The sequence below is a fragment of the Mesocricetus auratus genome, unplaced genomic scaffold, assembly GCF_017639785.1.
Source record: "Mesocricetus auratus isolate SY011 unplaced genomic scaffold, BCM_Maur_2.0 Super-Scaffold_100676, whole genome shotgun sequence".
Taxonomy (NCBI): domain Eukaryota; kingdom Metazoa; phylum Chordata; class Mammalia; order Rodentia; family Cricetidae; genus Mesocricetus; species Mesocricetus auratus.
In genome coordinates, this window is record NW_024429266.1 from 70,409,041 (window position 1) to 70,428,810 (window position 19,770).

The 19,770-nt window shown below is 45.8% G+C and overlaps 1 protein-coding gene and 1 non-coding gene across 41 annotated transcripts in view; one reads left to right on the top strand and one right to left on the bottom strand.

Annotated features, from left to right (window-relative positions):
* Nucleotides 1–19,770, bottom strand: part of Clasp1 (cytoplasmic linker associated protein 1) — a 227,789-nt gene that overhangs the window by 148,595 nt on the left and 59,424 nt on the right. For 39 of the 40 annotated variants that reach the window (XM_040738743.1, XM_040738742.1, XM_040738752.1 and 36 more), the window contains exons 3-5: nucleotides 4,161–4,239; nucleotides 2,515–2,618; nucleotides 1,253–1,344 (exon numbers count right to left, since the gene is read on the bottom strand). In XM_040738743.1, the coding sequence (XP_040594677.1) occupies nucleotides 1,253–1,344; nucleotides 2,515–2,618; nucleotides 4,161–4,239 (275 nt within the window). Of the gene's footprint in view, nucleotides 1–1,252; nucleotides 1,345–2,514; nucleotides 2,619–4,160; nucleotides 4,240–4,409; nucleotides 4,448–19,770 lie in introns of those variants that run through there. The other variant, XM_040738738.1, reaches the window with a different exon arrangement.
* On the top strand, nucleotides 4,762–4,886 carry LOC121137366. Its single transcript, XR_005874620.1, has one exon. It is a non-coding gene; the product is annotated as a U4atac minor spliceosomal RNA (small nuclear RNA).

The window sequence follows — 19,770 nt, forward strand, 5'->3', positions numbered from 1 at the left end:
CTTAAGAGCACCAGCTACTCTTTCAGAGGCCAGGGTTCAATACCCAGCACTCACATGGCAACTCACAACATCTGTACTGCAGTTCCAGGGGATCTAATACCCTCTCCTAGACTCCAAGGGTACCAGGCACTCACATAGTGCACAGACATACATGCAGGCAAAACTCCCAAACAGAACAAATAAATAAAATGAAGAAACAAACAAAAAATGGGCTTAGAAAATGACCCTTCCATCGTATTTAGTCAAGAGAACTGAAAATTTACACTTGTGCAGAAACTTGTTACATACATATCCATAGCAATTTTACTCCTAAAAGGCCCAAACTTGAAGTCACCCACATTTTCTTCAATGGATGAATGGCTACATAAATTAGACTACATCTACAGTATATATTCTATACCATATAATCTATACTGCAGTATAGCTACTATACCAGAGGAGTGTCTACTCAGCAGTAAAACAAAAGGAATTATCAGCATCAGTGGCACACAGTACAAGCGCTGGGGAACGTAACTAAGTGGAAATCTAGAAGGCAACCCAGAGAGGGTACTCACGGCTTGACTCCACCTGAGTGTGTTGTGACAAGAGCATAGCGTCAGAGTCCCGGTTAGTGGCTGCCACAGGCTATAAAGTGTGTGGCTAAAGGGCAGTGGGTGGCAATGTGGGCAAGCTCTGTGAGCAGCACCCGTACTTCCGAAGGCACCGAAGGCTGCGCCATCCTGTGTGAAATCCTACACTGCTCAGGCGGAGGGAAGGAGCTGCTTCCCAGTACATTTCCTTACAACTACCTGTAGATCTAATTACTAATGAACAAAGGGGGGGTGGTTTTTGTTGTTTTTTGTTTGTTTGTTTGTTTTGTTTTGTTTTAAAGCTTTAGTCAAGGACCTGGTTGCCTAGCATCCCCAGAGCCAAAGAAATAGGGCACATGTTGGTCTGTGCCAGTAATCCCAGCTCTTGAAGAGTGGAGGCAGGAGGTTCAAAAGTTCAAGACATACTCAATTACAAGTGAAATTCAAGACCAGAGGACCATAGAAGACCCTATCTTAAAAAATCTGGCCAGTGGTGACCAACACCTGTAATCCCAGCACTTCAGAGGCAGAGGCAGGCAGATCTCTGAATTTGAGGTTAGTGTGATCTACAGAGCAGGGTCCAGGACAGGGTCCAAAGCTACAGAGAAACCCATTTCAAAAAAAAGTGAGGCAGGGGGAAGGGCTTTAGTGAAGCCCATTTTACAGGTTCACACCAGACTTACGCATTGAGTGTTGCAATAAGGCAGAGGCAGATGCCCTCTCTCGTGCGGAAGTTCTTGTGTTTGAAGCCTCCGAGCATTCTGTCCCACACATACTGCAGGTGACAAGGAACAGGTGAGAGGGTAAGAACTTTGCAGCTCTTCACAGTAAGGAAGGAGGCAACAGAATATGAGCCTCTTCACAGGAACCAAACTGGCCCATTCCCACCGGCTCCCAGGATCCTCAAATAATCACACTGAAGTAAGACAGGGAATTACTTTAAAACACATGCAGTTACAGTGTGAAAAGTAGATACACTTATGTGACACTACTGATTGCTCCCATACTCCTAAGGAGGTATAGTTACCCCATTTTATGACTGAGAACAGGACAGCCCAAACGGCAGCCGGCATGCACCCTGCTTTCTGTTTGGAACAGCCCTCCTCACCGAGGCTCACTCCAATATGGTTTTGTCTCCCCTGGGAAACTGCTGTTGGCTGCCCCAGCTGTATCCCCAGACACTGGTCAGTGGGACCCTGGAAGACAGGGCTGGGCCCATCCATTCAAGCAAGCTCCTCTAACTGTCATGTAGGAACCATGGTTCCAGCTAGGCCTAATGGCTCCTCAGATACCACCAGCTACCCCTTTCCAGAGAAAGGGAGAGCCAGTGCCATAAGTTAGCTAAAGGGTGTTACAGATTAATCAACCCACTAATTTATTCAAATGATACATTTTTCTACTTATATTAATCTCTCATATGAGGGATTGTGGGCTATAAGAATAGTCATTGATGGACTAGCTAGTTTTATGTTAACTTGACACAAGCTAGAGTCATCAGAGCAAGGAGCATCCGTTGAGGAAATACCTCTATAAGATCCAGCTGTAAGGCATTTTCTCAATTACTGATCAATGGAGGAGGGTCCAGCCCATCATGAGAGCTGCCATCCCTAGGCTGGTGGTCCTGGGTTCTATAAGAAAGCAGGCTGAGCAAGTCAGGGAAAGCAAGCCAGTAAGCAGCACCCTCCATGGCCTCTGCATCAGCTCCTGCCCCCAGGATCCTGGCCTGTTTAAATTCCTGTCCTGACTTCCTTCAGTGATGAACAGTACTGTAGAAGTGTAAGTTCAATAAACCCTTTCTTCCCCAACTTCCTTTTGGTCATGGTGTTTTGTGGAAACAACAGAAACCCTCACTAAGACGATCTCTAAGCCACCCACTTAGAAGAAATGAGCCCAGGGGGTTGCATGAACCCTGTCTGTGCATTCAGGAGTGTTTCTTTTGTCCTACCTGGGGGTTAGCAGCTTGATCCATGATCTTTAGCAGCAGGGTTTGGTCTTGCTCCCTCACGGAGTCCTTAGCATCTCCCAGTCTGTCTATTAGACTTGGCAACACTGGAAACCAAAATGGAAATGATTAAATGAAAAAGATCTAGGGATCTGAGGTCATCCACTGCTCATCTGCAGTGAGCTGGCCTAAGTAAGGAATTCCAAAAGCATATTCCATAGGCCGTTATTCCAAGGCCACCCATCGCTGGTTAGAGCTCCACTCTCCTTGCCAAAGTACGTTTCCATAACCACAGACACTACAGAACCTTGTACTTGGGCAGACTGTCTCCACACTCACTTTACTCCAGCCGCATCCCAACATATCCGGAACCTGGTAAAATATTAAAAGAGAGGGCTCTGGCATGCAAGGGTGACACAAAGGAAACCTGAAGGAAGGAAAGAGCTAGGTAAGTACTGTGTGCCTAAAATCTCAGCACTCGGGACACAGAGGTAAGAGGATCACGAGGGAGGAGGACCGGGATCAAGTCATACGGTTGTCCTTTGCTGTGTGGAAGGTTCAAGGCCAGCCAAGGACATAAGGCACCTGGGGTTGGAAAAAGGGGGGGGGTAGGGAAGGAGGGAGGGAGGGACGGAGGGAGGGAGGGAGGGAGGGAGGGAGCACTCCCAAGGATCTCTCCTTCCCTGAGGATTTAGATGCAGTTAACTGTTGATGGGAGAGGGGGACACTTTCATCAGAAGTTACACTATGGATAACGGCCATTACCCCAAAACAGCCCTTCACCCATGCTTCTGTAAACAACCCTAAAGAAACTCAGTGGTCATGGGAGAAAAAAGACGCAATGCTGTATAATTGGCATGTGCTAATAAAAACATTAAACAGGCTCTGTCTGGGAACAAAGGGGATCAACATGCTTCCCTGGCAGTGGGTATATTTTACTTATAGCACACGTAAGACACACACTACAGCTGTACACTGAAGCATGGGCCAGCCCACCCATTCCTATCCCAAGCCTATTAGACTTCTTCTGAGAATCCATGAGTCCAGCTAATGTAGGAGGGAAGTGGTAGGTGGTCCAAACACCTAATTCCTAGCAGTAAGTTCTTATATGGTCCCACGATCTTTCTCAGTGAGCACACTGACCAAAGCTACAGAAAAGGAAAAGGACAAACACTAATGATGAACGCTACTGGGAAAATTCCAGCTAATTCTGGCTCAGAGGTCAGAGTAACACACAGAGGCCACTGCCCACACAAAACAGAAAGAATAAAGAAACAAGGAATGGAGGGATTTCCTACAGAAACAGTTGTATAAACAGAACTCCTTCGTGTTTAATTGCCACCATGAAACACCTTGATTTTGTGGCATTTAAGCTGTGGGAAAATCCAACTGGCTCCTTTTTTTTTTTAATAGAAAACTGCCGGGGGGGGGGTTGGAGGGGGGCTGGGGACAATATGCACTTGCTGGCATCAAGTCTGATGGCTACTCTTGCATAAAGTCCTTGATTGGTAATATTTCATATTCGAGGTCATAGCAGGAAGGTCTATTTTGGGATTAGAGGGAAAGGTGACAATTTAGAAGCAGTGAAGTCGTGATGTGGGGTGAGTCCGGAGTGGGAGAAGAGGCTGAGTCTGCTGGTCGCAGCTTACCGGTGCCTATTTGTGCCTTGAACCGGTCCTGCAGCCTTGTCACCAGTGCAGACAGGATGTCCATGCCCAGGAGAACCACCTGCAAGGGGAAACAGACACAGCGTCAGCGATGCAGTGAGGCAGTGCCAGCATATCTGGTCCCCGCGGTCCCACAGCCCCGGGCGCCTAATGACTGAGACGATGAGCTGAGCTGGCCAGGAAAGGATGCTCGGCACGGAAAAACTGGTTAAGGTTTGGGAAAAAACTCACCGAGGCGAAACTCCATTGAAATAGAAGCAGCTCAACCCACAAGAGCCCCGCCCCGCCCCGGCGTATGCAAATTAACCAGGTCTCGGCACCAAGCCTCCCTCCGGCCCCGCCCAGAGAGGCGGGCATGCAAATTTTCAGACGTGTGGCGCGCGGCCTTCTGGGTAAAGTCGAGCAGGAGGCTGAAAGCCCCTCGAGAGTTTCAGGAAAGCAGAGAGGGTATTCGGCATTGGAAGCTATTCTTGTAGAAAATGCAGTCCACCGCATAGACTGAGGTAGAACCACCCGCGATGGTCACCGCAACCGCACCCGGGTCTGGAGCTTCCTGGCTGTCGGGAGCGCGTGCAGGCAAGCAACCATCCTTTTCTTGGGGTTGCGTTACTGTCCAATGAACGCATAGTGAGGGCAGTACTGCTAACGCCTGACAACACACCTGCATCGGTTAAAGCTCTGCTTTACCTTGGTGCAATTTTTGGAAAAACCCAAACCCTCTTTTCCTCGCTTGAAAGTTTAAGAATAACTGAAACATAATAACTCTCTTGTACCTCTGACATTGTCCCCTAGAGGGCAGCATGCCTTTAAGCTTTTCCTGTTGCCGCCTGCTAGAGGGCAGTCTTGACACAAGGCCGTTTCACAAATCTTTTATGTTTGGCAGTATAAACTGCCATTGATGCAGAACACTTCATTTTATGACTATGGGTCTCACAGACTTCTGTGTTTCAGTTCACGTCCAGTTTCCAAACAACCCACTTAGTCCATATGGGAAGCAATGAGATACTTGGAAGTGTGTAAAAACATTTTTTCTTTTTCCTTGTTGAAACCAAGTCTATATAACTCTGGACTGGTCTGGAACTTAACGTGCAGCTGTGAATTAAGGGCATGTGCCAACACACTGTCCTGCCCCCCAACTTTTAAAGTAGGCTTCTTTATGAGCTTTTCTGTTTAAAAACTTAAGTTCAAAATACAGTTTTTACTTTTGAACCACAGCATTTAAGTTTTCCTGGTTTGACTTCCTTTCAAAGAGCACTGTAGGGAAGGAAGGGAGTTAATAGTACAGAAACGATAAACCACCTCATCCGGGTGACCAAGGTCAATATGAACAATGCTAAGTCATGCTGGTGATGTAAACTTAATGTAATGTACACTTCACCTCTGTGACAGTCTCTCCAACGCCTATAAGCTTTCTTGAGTAATCACAAGAAAGACATAAGGGAAACTCAAAACACCTGATCAGTGCTCCACGGTTCAGATCAAAACCAAGGATATTTGAGAAACTGCCACAGGTAAGAGGGAACAAAGAAGGGAAACTAAATATAATAGGTATCCTAGATACAATTCCCAGGTGTAGCAGGGGACTTTTCATTAGGAGAAGATAAGAGATCTGATTTGACCACCAAGAAAGAAGACAAAATTTTAGAGACAACCTTGAAATAACTGATTCCCCTTCTCATAGAGCCATCATCCCCAGGGAAAGGGCACCAAGACATCGAGAATAACTTTTTGTAACCTCATAATTTGCCTAGGAAGAAGAAAATCGCATTCCAAAGATTTTTTTAAAGAACCCAATAACAAACAGATCAAATTAGGGGCCAATGAATGGACTTCTATTTAAAGTGCACTGTACACAGAACAAGAAAAATTAAACAGGAGGGGAGTCAGGGAAAGAGCCAAAATCCAGCCCAAGGAAGCAAGTGGGTAGGGAGCTCCAGAGCAGGAGCACAGCAGAGGAGCGGAGAGCACAGCCGCTCAGAGGGAGCTGAGTGGGGAAAAGCAACAGCTGGCGTTCACTAGGCGGCTACTACAGAGGAAAGGGGGAGGGGGGAGGGGAGGGGAAGGAAGGGGAGGGGAGGGGGAGAAGTGAGGGTGCAAGGAAATGAGAACTGTACACTACTGGTGGGAGCGTCTTCAGAAAACTAAATATAATTTAACTAGATGATGCAGCGATACTACTTCTGGACATAAAGGCAAAGAAGGTAAAGCCAAGTCAGGAGCTGTGTGTACCCTCATCCATGGCATCATTTCTGCACGCAGCCTACCAGATGAGTAGATGCTCAACACACAGTCTTATCCATAGAACGCAGTCCTAAAGTCAGTCACACTTGTCTTCTACCTCCTTAGCCACAATTGTGCCCTCTGTGACACATTACAGATTCCTGAGGTAAAACAATTTATACAACTGAAAGTGTACACTGTTCTGAGCAGCACAATAAAATCTCACACTCCGAATGAGAAGCGTGCCTTCCTTTGGCAGCCAGTGCCCAGGCAGTATAGGATGCCCACCACGAACCACTTGGCAGTCATACTGGCTGGTGTGCTGAGAGACCCTGACAATTTGGATACACCAGAGAGAAAAGTATTGGGACTACAGCAGCACAGTTCCACACCTGGCTTCCCCTTCAGCAAGGACTTGATGCCTGGTAAATATATACAGAAATACAAATGGCAAGACATTCAATACGAGGTGACAGAATTCCCTCCTACCGGACACCAAGGCTGCCTACAGAAGGAACAAAGGCAGGTGCCATTAGTTCACACGCAGATTGCCAACAAACAGAGAAATCACCAGCAGCCAGAAAAGGACACAGGCCCAAGCAGTTGGGGCACTTTCTTGACAGGGCAAGCGCGGAAGAGCAGTGAGAGCAGTGCTACTATTTTTACATAAACGCCCTTGGGTCACTCCAGTATCTAGGGGGAATAAAAGGAGAATGCCTCCTGTGACACACCAGGCCCCAGCAATACAACCAGTGAACAGTTCCATGTTCCTGGGCTAGGAGAAAAGCCAAGCCAAGTAAACAGACTTCACAGGACCAGACTGATGAACTGGCATGCTTGACTCTCTCCTCCCTAAGGCACTCCAGGAGAAGCAAAGCAATGCAAAGTCATACAAAGATTATGCACGGCCACGATGCTTACAAACAACCCCCAGCCATTTTGACAACTATGTCAAGGCCGTTTACTGAGCAGCTCCACCACGCTATACACAGAACTGGTGCTTTCGGGATGTTCACCTCTGCCCAGCTAGCTTAAGACCTTGGGCAAGTCACAACACCTCCCAGTCAACACCAGACGACCTCCAAAGTCGCCTGACTCTGGTGCCCTGATAATGCCAGGTCTTGAAAAAGCACACAGGTTCCCTAAGCATAGACTCATTGGGGGCAGGGGACACCAGGCTCAACTACTCCCTGCCAGATGTCTTATCTCCAAGTTTGAAAAGCATCACCTAACAATACATCTATCCTACAGAGCACACAGGAGGGCTAGCAAGCTTTATCAATATGCCTGGTACACAGTAGGTATCCATAAGGACCCACCCCTTCATCAGAAAAGCAGAGGTTAGGACCAGGAAGAGGGTTTCGGCTGGTAAAGTACTTGCAATCAAGTTCCCAGGTCCACAGAAGAGCCTATGTAGTAACAGAGCCTGTAGTCCTTACGCTGGGGAGGCAGAGAAAGGAGGAACCCACGGTCTAACAAACTATACTGTCAGTGAGACATCATCTCAAGACATGGAAGTGAGCTGGGTTTAGTGGCACATGCCTTTAATCCCAGCAGAGGCAGGTGGATCTATTGTGTTCGAGGACAATTTGGTCTACATAGCAAGTTCCAGAACAACCAGGAACATAGAGAGACACTACCTCAAAAATAAACAAACAAGTAAATAAAATAAATAATAAAGTGGAAAATGATTGGTGAAGACATCTGACCCCTGGTCTCCACATGTATTCGAACACACACACAGCATAAAGAAACACACACAGCATAAAGAAACAAAGTCATGAAATGCAAAGAAAAAAGCAAGATTGCCTAAAACCACACCAGCCACTGGCAGCTGATATTACTGTTAGTCACCTGTGACATATCTGGTGTGGCCACACATGCAGTTTCCATCCATCAGGGTGCTATGGAAATCTTCCCCCAGCCAACAGGTCTACAGCCCATTTTTCAGTGGATCTGCTTCCTACTATAGCTTGCCTTCATGATTACTGGCCCAGTTCACATGTGTGCTGCTATCTCCATAAAGGATACCCATGTCCACATGTATGCTGCTATCTCCATAAAGGATACCCATGTCCACATGTATGCTACTATCTCCATAAAGGACACATGTCCACATGTTTACTGCTATCTCCATAAAGGATACTCATTGTCTACATGTGTGCCGCTATCTTCATAAAGGATGCACACGTCCACACATGTGCTGCTATCTCTTAGCACCAATGTCTATTAGGACATCTGCAGGTATAGAACTACTCTTCTTTCTACACTGGCACTGTCACAGAATGCAGCGGCTGTCCTTGGGAATTGGGGACATGCTACTGATCTCTGTACATTGGTGAGTTGTTGCTCCCACTGTTCGGCTGTAGCCTGATATCAATTAAAGAGAAATTAGTTAGCACTCTATACTGAGCTCACTTCCAACTTCAAGATTAAGAGCACAGTGCAAACCCAAGAGGAAAAAACTGTGTGAGTCAGTCCCCACACGTGCACGAGGAGGAGGGCTCGTTTGGCAGAGCTGTCTGAAGAGCAGTCACCTAGGGAGTTCCTGGACACTCATGGTCACACTAATGCCAATGGGCTGGCTCTTTCTTAAATCTTTGTCTGGAATACCATCTGGAGAAGTTATATGACTTGTTATAAGCTTACTGCCAGGTGCTGCCCCTACAGAGATGTGACTATTAGAAAGGGACTCCGGATATTACGCCATCAAACCACTTCTTTTCACAGGAGGCAACACTGGCCACAAAAGGCTGGACGAGGTCAGGTGAAAGCAGTGTCAGGCAGATTTAGGAAGCTGTGTTTGGAAGTCAGACGTGCCTAGTGCAGCATATCAAAATGGCAAGTATTCTGTGACGATCTAGTCCAATACAGCAATCATGGCCACACGTAGGGCTGAAGCAATAACCCCAGTGCCTTTGCTGATCAGTACCCACTGCAGTTTGTTGCCACAGATTTGCAATCCCAGTGCTGGGGAGGCAGAGACAGGCAGATGACTAGGGCTCCATGGCTGGCCAGCCTAGCCTCACTGGCAATCCCAGGTCACAGAGAAAATGAAGGGAAAAAAAAAAGAACAAGGTAGACAGGGCGGCCAGTTTCTAAAGGATGATACCCGAGGTTGGTATCTGGCAGCCAAAAGCTTATGTGCACACACTCATACACACCCATGCACATAAATAAATGCACAGAGAGAGAGAGAGAGAGAGAGAGAGAGAGAGAGAGAGAGAGAGAGAGAGAGAGAGAGAGAGAGAAATGTAAATAGTGCAATGGAAACCAGAAGTTTCATTTCGTAAATGTTACTTAAGGTAACTCTCAATACCACCAAGACTCTGGCTATCCTGCAGCACAGCTGGCTCCAAACTTTAATGAGCAAGGAGAAATGACAGGCCATGGAAGGAGCACGGGGCAGCCATAACACCAGGGCAGAGCTTAAGAGCTAGTCACCCATCAGAATGTGGGATTAGAGCTGAACCATCCATGTGGGTCAATAAAACTTTTTTTTTAGGTGAAAACTAGGCTTAAAAGAATTCTCTAGTCTACGGCCATACCACCCTGAACGTGCCTGATCTCGGAAGCTAAGAATTCTCCAGCTTTCTGGTGATGAGACCATGGAAGGACTCCAGCTACTGAAGAAGGCAGCAGGTCCAAAGGGTCAGGAGGTGGAGCTGTGGGCGAAGGGGAACACCTCTATACATCCCCAGTTCCAAGAGGCTGTACAGAGCTTGGAGCTCACGGTGCTCACAACCTACTCACACGATACAGCCTCCCACGGTGTATTCCTCTCTTGGTGGTAAATACAGTTTTCCAAAATTCTGCAAAATGTATTCAGGTGAGCCAGGCGTTGGTGGCACACGCCTTTAATTCCAGCACTCCGGAGGCAGAGGCAGGAGGATCTCTGTGAGTTGGAGGTCAGCCTGGTCTACAGAGCGAGTTCCAGGACAGCCTCCAAAACAATACAGAGAAACCCTGTCTCGAAAAACCAAAAAAGTATTCAGGTGACTTGTAAATCGATTCTTTCTCCAAACAGAACACAAGCTCCATGAACATAGAAATTTTTTAAGATTTATTTATTATGTATACAGTGTTCTCTCTACATGTATGTCTGCATGCCAGAAGAGGGCATTAGATCTCATTATAGATAGCTGTAAGTCACCATGCAGTTGCTGAGAATTGAACTCGGGTCTCTGGAAGAATAGCCAATGTTCTTAACCTTTGAACCATCTCTCCAGCCCAAACATAGAAATGTAGTTACTCACTGTCGAGAACCCTATCTGCTCAATGGATGAATGAATCCCTTGTTGTTCCCTTGGAAAGTCATCTTTCTCTTGAATTCAAAGTCAAATTAAACACGAATACTTTCTGACATGCATCCTTCTGTCCATACTTCATTCATTAAAATATGATTACATCACTTCCCCCTTCCCTGTCCTTCCTCCAACTCCACCCATGGCCTCTCCCTCCATATTTATTATTATTATGCATAGTGGGGGAGTGGCACATGCACAGAGGTCAAAGGACAGCTTCCGTGCACTCAGTCCTCTCTCTCTATCTTTATGAGGGTTGCAGGGATTGAACTTAGAGCCCCAGACTTGAGCACCTCATCCTCTACCACGTAAACCGTCTCTCCCACAGCTTCAGCTGTGCCTTATCTACACCCAAAGGTTTAAATCCAGGTCACTGGGGTGGAGGTGGGCTAGGTATCTCTCCTGAGATATGCCACCCACATGGGCCAAAACAAAGGAGCAGAACACTCAATCTTTAGAAATCCAGATGACAAAACTCAGAGGTGATGACAGCCATTGGCAAGAACATGGAAAAACTGAAACCCATATATACTGCTAGTGGGACTGTAACAGGATACAGTCTCGTACTTCATCAGTGTTAACCATGAGAGAAACTGTCCCAATTATCCACTCCTAGAGAAACACTCAAGAGAACAGAAAAGCTTTGTCTACACAACAATGCACAAATGTTCAAAATACAACTAGCTATTCACAACAGTCAGTAGAGTCAATCAAGCCACATGTACGACAACTGAATAACAAAATGTGGCACACCTCTACAATGAGTACTTGGGAATAATAAAATTACATATGCTAATGTATATGAATAACATGAATAACACAACTTGCAAATAGTACCCATCAGTGAAATGAACTGGACACAAATGGACACATGTTGTATTATGAAATATCTAGGGTAGTGTCACAAAAATACTCGGGACAGTAAGGTGGCTACTGGTTGCCACTGCCAGGCACTGAGATGGAGCAGGGCTGCTGATGGCTATGGAGTTCCTTCCTCAGAAAATGAAGACTTTAAAGTTAGATGATGGTGGCTCAGTACACAGTTCAGCAGGGGAAGGCACTTGCAGCCCAGCCTGATGAGCTGGGCCCAGTGGTGGAAAGAAAAAATAGACCCCTGCAAGTGTCCTCTGACTGCCACATGCATGCATGCATGCATACACACACGCACACACACACACGCACACACACACACAATAAATTTAGTAAATTTTAATTAAACAGTGTTGATATGCAAAAGAACAATATGCTGCATGCTATATAAAAGAGTGAGTTTCTAACAGTGAATTACATTTCAGTGAGGCAGTTAAAGTCATTGTCACCACCACCATCATAACGATTTATTGACTTGGTATTCTGGAACGAATTCAAGGAAAGAGAAGACAGCGATCAACAAAAACTCTGGAGCAACCCAATAAAGCTCGCCGATGATTAGCCGTGTTGAACCACGTCCTTTGTGGCTTTTATCTGTTAAATATATACAGGAAAAATATTAAAGGAAGGGGTTAATTAAAATATAATAGGACACAAGTACTACAGAGATGGATCAGTCAGCAAAGGTGCTTGCTGCCCAGTCAAGCAATCTGAGTTCCATCCCTAGGATCCACAGAGTGGAAAAAGAAAATGTGACTTCACAAGCTGTCCTCTGTCCACAACACTTGTGCCTACACACATATATGCATGCATGTGTATGTACACACAAAATAAATAAAATAAAAATGTAATTAAATATATATACATATATATATGCACACACATGCATAGCAGCTACTGAAAGAAACACTATAGACTGATAGACATTTAACATGGAGATAAGCCTGTGTTACAGAGTTAAAGCTGTAGAACACTATAGACAGTATGACTCTACTTACAAAACAAACCTTCAATATAAGGATTGTGTGCAGTGTGTACAATTCGGAGAAACCAACTTTCCATCAAGCATATATAAACTTGAGATTTAAAACAATAATAAGGAGGAAATGATAGAAGAACCCAATGTCTTGCTGTCTCTGCATATGCACCCACCCCAAGTTTATGTGCATATACCATATATAACAGACACACATTCACATACAAATCTTCCAAAATTAAGAAAAGATCATAATGAAATTGTTAATATCTGAAAAGACTTGGTGTGTTCTGCTGTCAATGTGTGGAGGCCAGAGGACAATCTCAGGCCTTATTCTAACTCAGGTGCTGTGGAGGTTTGAATAAGAATGGTCCCCATAGGCTCATAGATTTGAATACTAGGAGGTGTGGCCTTGTTGGAGTAGGTTTGGTCTTGTTGCAGGAAGTGAATCACTTGGGGTGTTCTTTGAGGTTTCAAATGTTCAACCCAGGCCCAGTGTCTCTTTCTGTTGCCTGTGGATCCAGATGTAGAACTCTCAGCTCCTTCTCCACCTGCATGCTGCCATGCTTTCCACCGTGGTGACAATGGACTAAACCTCTGAACTGTAAGCCAGCCCCAGTTAAATGTTTTCCTTTGTAAGAGTTGCTGTGGTCGTGGTGTCTCTTCACATCATCAGAGCACTAAGACATGTGTTGTCCACCTTTCCCTGAAGACAAAGGACTCTCACTGGCCTCAAGCTGATCAAGTAGGTTCAGCTAGCAGTCATAGCCATCCACCTGTCTCCTGCTTCCCACCACTAAGACTACAAATGTGTGCCACCACACCCAGATTTTTTAATGTGGATCTGGGGACCAAGCTTGGCTCCTTGTGCTTGCCCAACTGAGCTACCTCCCAAGCTACTGCCAGAGTGAAAAGGAAGACTGGTTTTCTCCGGGGGTGAAGACGGTGAGTGGGCCCGCAGTTCCAAGGTCATGTCCACCGGGACAGAGCAGACCCCTGCACTAGCAGGCATTCTAAGAACAAGTAACTAACTGATAAACATGAAATTAGGTGATAGCTGTGTGCAAATTAGGACAGTCTCTCCACTTTGAGTATACTTCAAATTTATAGAAATACAAGTTAAAGAAAAACAATAAAGGTGTCCTCTGTATTTGACCTCTAGAATCCATCTTCCTTAATTACTCAAGAATCAGGATACAGGGTCGTTAGTCTGGGACGGAAAGGGAGTCACTGACTGTATACCTCTACCCTGACCCTTCTCTCCCCCTCCTGCATGTACTGCAGTGCAGAGCACTGATCTCATCCAACCACTGCCACAGGAAAACTCAGACCGTCAGGACTGTCAGGCAAGTCCTGGGACTGAGAAAAGAAGTGAGTTTATTTAGTACTGGTGGTTGGTAATTAATAATCAACTGACAGTGTCACACCTCTCATCTCAGACTCTTGAGCAACTGAGACTACAGGTTCAGATACCATGCCCAGCTTTGTGCCGTATTGTAAAGGGAAAAAACAAACAAAATCAGCAATGAGATCTAGAGCACATGCTCACTCTCTCTCCCATGAAAGACAATCAGACCCCCAGCTAGCTCATCTACAATAGTCTACAGGTGTCCAGAAAACCAAAGGTCAGGCTGCTTTTATTAGGAAGCCTATGACTTTCAAACCACAGCTTAACCTCAGACATGTATTCTGCCTTCTGTGGTCTATTCAAGATGAAATGTTTGCTCCTCATATAAACTGAATGTCCACAGTCTGAGTGACAGTCTCTGGCCCAGATACCAGGTCCTCCTAAGACTGGGGCCCCTGTTTTCTCTTTAAGCCTGTAGAAAAGGGCTGAACTCAGCTCAGAAGCCTGGCAGGCGGGCGGCTCAGGACTGACTATGCCCACCAATTCACGTGCTCAATAAATGTTGGCTAAAAGATATGAGTCCTTCACAGGGTAAAGGGAGCCATTTTTAAATTAAGTGCATAGCGCACAGTCTAGGAGGTCTGGTCCTTCTCTCATTCCAGCTCCCACTCTTTTTTCCTACATCCTGTTTGTCAGGGATCTACACACACACACACACACACACACACACACACACACACACACACACACACACACACACAATCATCCAGCAAGAACAACCCCAAAAGCACATGAGAGTAGACACAGTTACTCCAAAACTGGTAGAGTCTTGACAAAAGGAGTCAGGCACTGGTGGCACACACCCTTAGTCCCAGCACTTGGGAGGCAGAGGCAGGGATCTCTGTGAGTCCAAGGCCAGGCTGATCTGCAGAGCAAGTTCCAAAGCAGCTAGGGCTACACAGAGAAACCCTGTCTCAGAATTAAAAATAAAAAGTAAAATGTAAGACAGGAGGAGGGGAATTATTAACAAACCTAAAAGAACATCCTCTGGAACAATTTCAGATCAATATAGAGTGGAAACTTTTCCATGCTGGAGCTATCACAAACTCTTCTATTATTTATGGGGGAATCAAACCAAGCAAAGAAATAAATACACTAGGCAAATTTCACTTACACTACGATTTACCCTGCAGGTCTGATTCATTCAAGTGTTGGTTTCTAAGTCTTCTCTTTCAATGCCAGTGTTAGTGTAGGTTCAGAAAATCCTCTCCTTTGTTTGGTTTTGTGCTTACAACATTTGAAAAGGAAGTCACCTGTCTCTCTAGGCCTCAGCTTTCTCTCTCAACCATGTAGCTCTGGATTAATTTCACATCCCTTCTTCTGTGAGATGTTAGGACACACAGGCATAACTTTGTTTTTTTATTTTAATACATTTACACAGTTATTAAAAGGGGGCACAAGCAGGTGTGAAGGTCAGAGAACAACATGCTAGGAGTTGGTTCTCTCCTTCCATCGTTTGGGTGCTGGGAATCGAACTCAGATTGTCAGGCTTGGCAGCAAGTGCCTTAGCTGCTGAGCCTTTAAGCCAGCCTTGAGTTAATTTCTAAGTCCCAACTGTGGTGTCAACCCAGGCCCAGCTAAACTGCCCTATAGCACTGTCCCTTCTCCATTTGGCTTCCCAATCTCTGAGTGCCTCCTCCTCTCAACTAACCAACCAATCCCTTCCAGGTTCAAGTACAAGTGGCCCATGGAGGGTCTCCCATCAGGGCTTGGCCTTCCCTTCTCCCTGGCTTCCCTAACCTGCAGCCATCACATCCCAAGATCACATAAGCTGCCACCTGACTGCCCCAGACTGTTCTTAGGGTAGTCTGTCTAATGCCAGCTGGCTAGCTTCTTTTCTACTATCTCCTCCTTTGGTCATGATTTCAAATGTAGAAAGTATTAACAAATGGGACCACCTTCGGGAAAAATAAGCAAAGAATGAGTGAGAGATGGAATGTTGAGTTCATTGTCAGGTGGGATGGTTCAGCAAGAAAAAGGATTGCTGTTAAGCTTGAGAACCTGAGTTCAATACCCAGGACCCACATGGTGGACACAGAGAGAACTGACTTGCAAAGGCTTGCCTCTCACTTTCAATCAAGCCCTTTGCCACATATAAACACACACGCACACACACGCACACGCACACACACGCACGCACGCGGCGCGCGCGCGCGCGCACACACACACAATTAATTAATTAAATGCTTAAAGGTACACAATATAACTGTTGTAAATGAAATAACTATTCAGCCTAAGCAACAAAAAGCAAATTGGAAATAACATTTAACATTATCCGTTCTGTAGAAAAGCTTGGTTTTAGAACCCAGAGTGTATCCTGCCTGAGACACTGTCACTTATTCCCCCTGGCCCAGGGCTGGCGATCAATCTCCTATTATGACTGCATACTGGCTTGATTTCCATAATTGCTGCGCCCTAACTTAGAACCATGGAAGGATTGATTACTGAAGGTCTTAGGGCCAGGCAAGAACAACATTTTGACATCACAAGATAATGTTATCATGTACAAAGTTCATGTTTGAAAAACATACACACATGCACATGCACACAAAGGTCTCAAATTGTTTTAAAGAAGTTTATGATTTTGTATTGGGCCACGCTCATGGCTGTCTCAACAACACAGAGCCACGCACAGCCTGTGGGCCACAGTTTTGAAAGGCAGAAGGGCTTTAGACATTTCCCTATTTTAGCAACAGCTTCATCTCCTGCTCCCATATCTGAGGAACGTCCCAAAGCCCAGCTCTTTCAATGATACTATAAGCAGAGCTGCAAAGTTAAGACAAGAAGTCTAGAAGACACTTTTATCAACCTTTTTCCTGACAGCCATTAAAATGACAGAAGCACTTTAGATCACCCTGCAAACACTCTGGGGGACTTGGGAAGGCAGGGAGGTCACAAGCAGCTAGTCAGCGAATGGCTTCTCTTTCCCTACTCACAACTCAGAAGTGGGGAAGACACAAGTCAGAATCTGACACCCCAGGTCCTAAAATATCAGTAGACCGCTGTGGGACAAGAAGAACAGGAACACTATGATAAGAAAGAGAATGCACACGGACAAGAGGCTGAAAGCAGAAGTACAGAAACTGTATAATAGGCTGGCTAGATGGCTCAGGGAGTAAAGGTACTTGCTGCCAAGCCTGACAATCTGAGTTCAAACCCAGGAACCCACATAGTGGAGAGAGAGAGCTGACTCTTCAAAGTTGTCTTCTGACCTAACAGGTGAGGAAGGCAGAACAGGAAGTCTATGGTTCGTGAGGAAGCCAGGCAGGCAACTCTATACTTCAGGCTCGTCTGTGATGAGAACTCATGAGTTTGCCTCCTATCACAAAGAAGTAATTTGTCATCCATATCTGGAGTTCTGAAGATCAAAAGAGAGCTCTGCCATAGCAGGACAAGAAGTATATGTGAAGACTTCCATGGGCAAAATGAGCACACAGTCTCCCTGGACATGAGTCCCGGGGCTGAACCACATGTCTTACTCTGCTCCATGTTCCTGAGCAGCTTTGTCTCCCTCGATAAAGGAGGATGAGCAGTTGCTATGAGCCTGTCCTCCAGTCCTTGTGACCTGCCTGCTATTCCTACCCAAGGCTCCCTGCCCTGCTGCTCCAGGAGGCAGTCACACCTTCCACAGCTGCTGTGTCCCCTAGAAGATACACCTGGTCTCATTTAAAACAGCAACAACAAAGTCGGGCGTTGGTGGTCCACGCCTTTAATCCCAGCACTCGGGAGGCAGAGGCAGGCAGATCTCTGTGAGTTCGAGGCCGGGCTGGACCGACAGCCTCCAAAACAATACAGAGAAACCCTGTCTCGTAAAACCAAAAAAACAAAAAAACAAAAACAAAACAAAACAAAAAACAACAACAACAAAAATGCACTGTCTCTAAACGAGCTATGAAATAAGCGGCCTCCATATCCACAGTCAGCCAAAGCTCTGCCCAAAGCTACTTTCCCACTGAACTTGCTGTGACCTTGCATGTCCATCCCTCCCTTGGCAGAGAAAGGCTGCCACCCCACTGAGAGCTGCAGCGACAGCTGACACTCCACACTGTGAGCCCAGGGCCTTCTTCACCAGGATGCTCCAACTCTGGCCATTACTGGCACAGTAACTCAAACAAAGATCACCAAGCATGACCGTATCTGCAGCCCAGTCTAGATGCCAATGTAACACTGAGAAACTCAAACAAAGATCACCAAGCATGACCGTATCTGCAGCCCAGTCTAGATGCCAATGTAACACTGAGAAACTCAAACAAAGATCACCAAGCATGACTGTATCTGCAGCCCAGTCTAGATGCCAATGTAACACTGAGACTCAAAACAAACTGCAAGGAATAAGAGTCCCCAAGTCCTCTAAGTCCTTTTCTGGTTTGGGTCAGTTTGTCTGTCCAAAGTCACCCTCAGGGAAGGCACTAAACAAAAATTTAGAATCTATCTGATCTTTTTGTTTTGTTTTGTTTTGTTTTAAGACAGGGTTTCTCTATAGCTCTGGAGCCTGTCCAGAACTCACTCTGTAGACCAGGCTGACCTGGAACTCACAGAGTACTGTCTCTGCCTCACCACCACTGCCCGGCAGAATCAGTTCTTTTGAGGAGAAACTGCTCTGAAAGCACAAGAAGACTGTCTCAAAGAAGGCTAGAAACGAGGAAGGAACAGGGCTGGCTGGCTCTGGGCTCTGACCCAGGCTCCCCTCTGAGATTGACAGCTGTGGATCCTATTAATGGACCTCCAGCTCCCTTCTTACATTTCACTGCTTTAATCCAAACTACCAGAAAGTTTTAACCAGACCAGCCAATAAACCATGAAGACAGGGTCTGGAGTGTGGAGACTGCAGTGTGCCAGAAAGAAATGGGAGGAAGCGAGCGCAGGATTGCTGGTGGGGCCTCAGGTGCGTCTTGGGTTCACTATGAAGTCACATGACTGATGTAAGACATGGATGTTCACTTCTTAGCTGGGCACTGTTTCATAAACAACAGTTATTTCACACTGTAAGTTTTCTGTTGCTCCATGCAGCTATCCTCTGCATCCATGAGAACCAACTTAACTCTGGAAGCTTCTATTGCTCCATGCACTCATCCTCTGCATCCATGAGAACCGGCTTCACTCTGGAAGCTTTCCATTGCTCCATGCTACCCTTCTGCATTCATGAGAACACCCCAGCAAGCACACATACTCAAATTCCTGAGATACAATGTCACAATCGCCTGGCCCAAACTTAATAGACTGAAGCAGAAAAACTGTCTTAAGTTCCAGACCAATTTGGGCCACACAGTCATTTTCAAGCCATTCTGGGTTGTGGTATGTGACTTGGTCTTAGAAAAACAAAAAATATGGCCAGTGGGTAGAGGTCCTTACTATCAAGTCTGACAACCTGAGTTTGATACTGGAGACCCATATGTAGTAGAAGGGGAGAAACTCCCACAAGTTGTCCTCCAACTTCCACATGTGTGCCATGCCGTGGCATGAACCCAGGCGTGCACTTGAACGTGTACACACACACACACACACACACACACACACACACTATAATAAAAATGATTGTGCTTGTTTAATTAGGCTTATTTTTATGTGAATTGAAATGTTTTGCCTGCATGTGTTTTGTGCCCCACATGCAGTCTCAGTGAATGGAGGTCAATAGAGGGAACTGGAGTTATGGATGGCATTGCACTACTATATACTATGGGAATAGAACCTGGGTCCTGCAAGTGCTCTCAACCACTAAGGAAACTCTCCAGCTTTCAGGAAAATAGTTTTAAAAGAAAAGAAACACAACAGTATCTGCATGTAATCTAGTCATAGCCTCCTAAATACTTTAAT